General features: G+C 37.9%; 1 protein-coding gene across 1 annotated transcript in view; it reads left to right on the forward strand.

Annotated features, from left to right (window-relative positions):
* The window catches only part of LOC106530407 (breast carcinoma-amplified sequence 3 homolog), a gene marked incomplete at its 5' end in the record, with an annotated part of 72,129 nt that overhangs the window by 9,626 nt on the left and 58,403 nt on the right, over window positions 1-4,100 (forward strand). Inside the window, 1 exon segment of the mRNA XM_014026011.1 lies at window positions 2,887-2,980. Coding sequence (XP_013881465.1) covers window positions 2,887-2,980 — 94 coding nt within the window.

Here is a 4,100-nt window from a genome sequence, read left to right on the forward strand (position 1 = left end):
TCTTTTTCACCAGTAGAAACAGCCGGTTGTTGATCACGTGACTCCTGTGATGCGAAAAAAGTGTTTCCATTGCAGTTTTGCGAAAAACACCAATTTCAATAYGGCCGAAAAACCACCTCATCCTAGTGCAAAAACATTTTGTCRAAAAACTTTTTTTTTCTTTCAAAATTGACGTGTTTTTCCATTGAGCAAATTTATTGTCGAAATTCTAATTTGCGCATTTTCATGGTCAATGRAAACRCAGCTAGGRATTCTGGTTTGAACCATGCCAGCTTCTTTCATAACATCCAAAGAAAAACAAAAAGCTTTAATTCCCTTATTCCTCCTCGACCACATCAAACTGTAATTAATCACATTGCAGAGGCTGTCACAATATGAGTTAGCGGTGTTAGCATACACAGTACAGTTTGTGAGTAATGACATCACCACATACACACCAGCTGCCTTCTCTACAGTGTAGGCATCCACCATGTAGGCTGTATGTTGTCTTAGAAGCTGAACTTAAGCCTTCAGGAACAGGTCTGCRTTCTGTCACTGACTGACACACTGTAACCATACACTAGCCATAAACACTGAGTTGACCCGCCAAGGAAGAAACTGAGTGTGGGAGAAATGGACGGGGAGGGGGAAACATAGGGCTCTTTCATAAAACAGTTCAGTAACACGGACGCATGGACCAATATGTTTTTATTCTGCCTTGATCATTCAMGAATCACTGACAGAGCCAACCACATCCTGCGCAGACATGAGCTTTCTAAAATGAAGAGAACATCACAGTAATGTACAACAGTTGTCTCCTTCGTTTTCAGAAGTTGTTAAGAACTTAGTTTAGCCTTTCTTTATGTGATAAACTAATTTTTTTAAACTAAATACACAGTTTCTATGCATCATCATCATCATCATCATCAAACTGCTGTTGGTAATAAATCTGTTACTAATGTTTAAACCTGTGACAGGTGGTCACCATTTCATCACATTATTGAGCTGCAGAGTCAGCTTACCTTTACACGTGTGTACTATTTCCACCTTGTTACCACTTTGCTTCATGGCACAGACACATGAGATGTGGGTTGCCTCCTCAGTCCATTCAAAAATCACACCAGTGTGACCAGAAGAGGTTGAAGTCAGGACTTGAGAGTCAATTTTTATAAAAATGGGAAATGTCAGGAATATGATAGAGGTGAGTGTCTTATGTCAGTGTGGGAATTCTGGACGTTCCCTTCCCTTCAAGACTTTGAAATTCCTTATTTGGAGCAGGAGGCTCCTGGTGCAGACACACACTCTCCCCCGTGGACCCGGCCTGATTCTCAGGAGGGCACTCTGGTTTCACAGAGCTCGAGCAGGATTCCCTCTGTAAAAAAGTGATCTGCTTAATGTCACCAGCCTCTTTCTTCACTTATTATAGCMCTGCTTTTTTTTCTCTGCTTATTGCTTTTATTCGTAGCTTCAGAAGAAGTCTTTAATCTTAAGCCAGGTTTGTGAACAGGATTTGTGATGCAATTTTCAGAATTGTTCTMGGTTTCCTTACGATGGTTACACACACTGCAAAAACTATCCATCTTACCAAGTTTTAAAACCTTATATCAGCCAAAACGTCTTTTTGATCATGTTTTGAGACTGATTTACTAAACAAGAACTGATTGTGTAAGAATAATAATCTTGTTTTCAGAATGTGTAAGATTATTTGTCTTGTTAGTCTGAAAATTTGACTCAAATTAAGTCAAAATTTCTGCCAGTGGAGTAAGAAAATTTTACTTGGTAAGATTCTTGAAATACTTGATTTGACTCAATTTTTTCTTATTTGAAGAATCTGTGATCAATGCTAATAATGCAAAAAGTGATGTAAAAGTAGCATGTTAGCTCATGCTAGCCTGTTGTTAACTTAAAGATTCCGATTTCTTTCTCTTTCAAATCCATCAGAATTACCTCTAAATAATTTGAAGACTATAATAATAAGAATTAGAAAATAAATATGCCTGAATAATTCAGATGTACTAGTTTTTAATGAAATTCAGTATAAACTATATACAGTATTTTTCTTTACATGAAAATGTTCTTTTTATTTGTCCTGATGTGTTTAGTAATAAATAATATAATAATAATAACAATATTCCTTTAGTTTTATAATGTCACCTTCACTGACCGTAAAAGTTCCCGAAAAGGCCTTGAAAAGGCCCATGGACCACCAGTTTATAATCACAGTTGTAGCTTGTTTTGCGGCTCTGGACACATTTTATTAGTGCGACAAAGAGCACAAATGGCTCTTTTGATTGTAAAGGTTGCAGACCTCTGTTTTAAACCCATAAAGACTCTCCATCTGTGCATCACGAGACACAGCCAGAAATCAGAGACGAGTGTCACAGGAAGCTGCCACYTATTTGAAGTATCTGAATATTTGTTAAGTTTGTTACAGAGTCTGATTTTAACTGGATTCAACAACATCATTTTTTCCCCACTAAGCAACTGTCAAGACTATAAAGCTTGTGTTAGATTATACTCAAACATGTGGTGGATCAAACCCTGCCACGATGTGTAAGCCAACATGTTGCAGGCAGATCACCTCCAGTGTGAACTTGTGTCTCATCTGTGTAGATGTGCTCACAGTCTGCTCAGCTCCTTATTTATTGAAGCGCTGAAAATCGTGATAATTATTATTTTTTTGGACACAGCACAAGATTTTAAAATGCTCACTTGTGCCATGAGAGGGCAATAAAACGTTAACAGAGTTGAAGTTGCTGCTGTTTCACTGTGAGCTGTCAGAGAACGCTGCTCAGGCCTGAGATGATATGATATGAGGGAAAGCCCCACATTTTGTTTATCGTTTTCATCATCAGAAAATGATTTGTATTCTTTGTGTGTGTGTGTGTTCTCACGTAAACACCACAGGTCTTGGTGAGCGAGGACTCAGATGGAGAGGGAGTGGTGGCTCACTTCCCAGCTCACGACAAACCCATATCCTGCATGCAGTTCAACCCCAGTGGTAAGATACATTTCTTTTAGACATAAAAGTTCAAAAGATTGCTGACACTCATCTAAATATAACATTTTTTACTCAGCTTTTTTAATTATTATTATTTTGGTAGGGTATAAATATATATTCATCTAAAAATGAATTAGCAAACTTGAGAATTTGCTGTAATTAAACAAATTCCACTTCAGTGGTCGAGTTCTGATTAGAAAATGAGGGAATGGATTAATCAAACTGTTTTTTTTGACCAAGTCCATCTGGTGTCTTATTTTAACAAGAGCTATACAAATGTAACGAAGGGAGGAAAATAAGCATTAAAGGGGCAATATCATGTAAAATCAACTTTTTTGAGTTTTATATCATGTTATAATGTTATACTCTCATAAAAAAAAATGCCCAAAGCCTTGCTCTGACTCATTCATGCATGTTTGAGAAATCCTGCAGTGTTTTTAGGAAGTCATGCTGAGGAGCAAAACAACAGGTGGGGACCAGAAACACCTTTTGGGACCAGAAAGACCTCTGGGACGTGTCTTTAAGCTGAACTTCCTCATGGGAGAGCACCCCCTCCCCCCTCCCCACACACCTCACCCATAACTCCTGCAGGCTCTTGGGTGAAACTGAAAGTGAAACTTAACTTTCTGCTGAGCTCTCAGCATTAGTTCTCACTCAGTCTTAAAGAGACAGAGGCCAATTTCAAGGCGTTTAGAAGAGGAAGTGATGAGAAGATAAGTTTATTTTCTATTTAAATAAAAAAAACAGCATTTTAATAACAGCTAAAGGTGACAGAGATACTTTATTGTGGTATATTATTTAAATGTATGCCTGAGAAACACATAATATTGGCCCTTTAAATACTTCTTACTTTCCCTCACTCCTTTATTCGACACATTGAATGGTACAGACACCTGAAAACAGTAAAAGCAAGTGTTTGAATTTTATTCTGTTTTATACTAGATTCATTGTAGGTATTTTATTTTGGCATTCTAACCCCCCAAAATAAAAGTACAGTAGGTGCTTTGTGAGTGTTGGCAGTTGGCGGGTGTGATCTCTAAGTCTGTGCGTCTTCCTGTTTCTCCTGTACCGTGTGTGTGTGTGTGTGTGTGTGTGTGTGTGTGTGTGTGTGTGTGTGTGT

Source organism: Austrofundulus limnaeus, unplaced genomic scaffold, assembly GCF_001266775.1.
Source record: "Austrofundulus limnaeus strain Quisiro unplaced genomic scaffold, Austrofundulus_limnaeus-1.0 Scaffold517, whole genome shotgun sequence".
NCBI classification, from domain to species: Eukaryota; Metazoa; Chordata; class Actinopteri; order Cyprinodontiformes; family Rivulidae; genus Austrofundulus; species Austrofundulus limnaeus.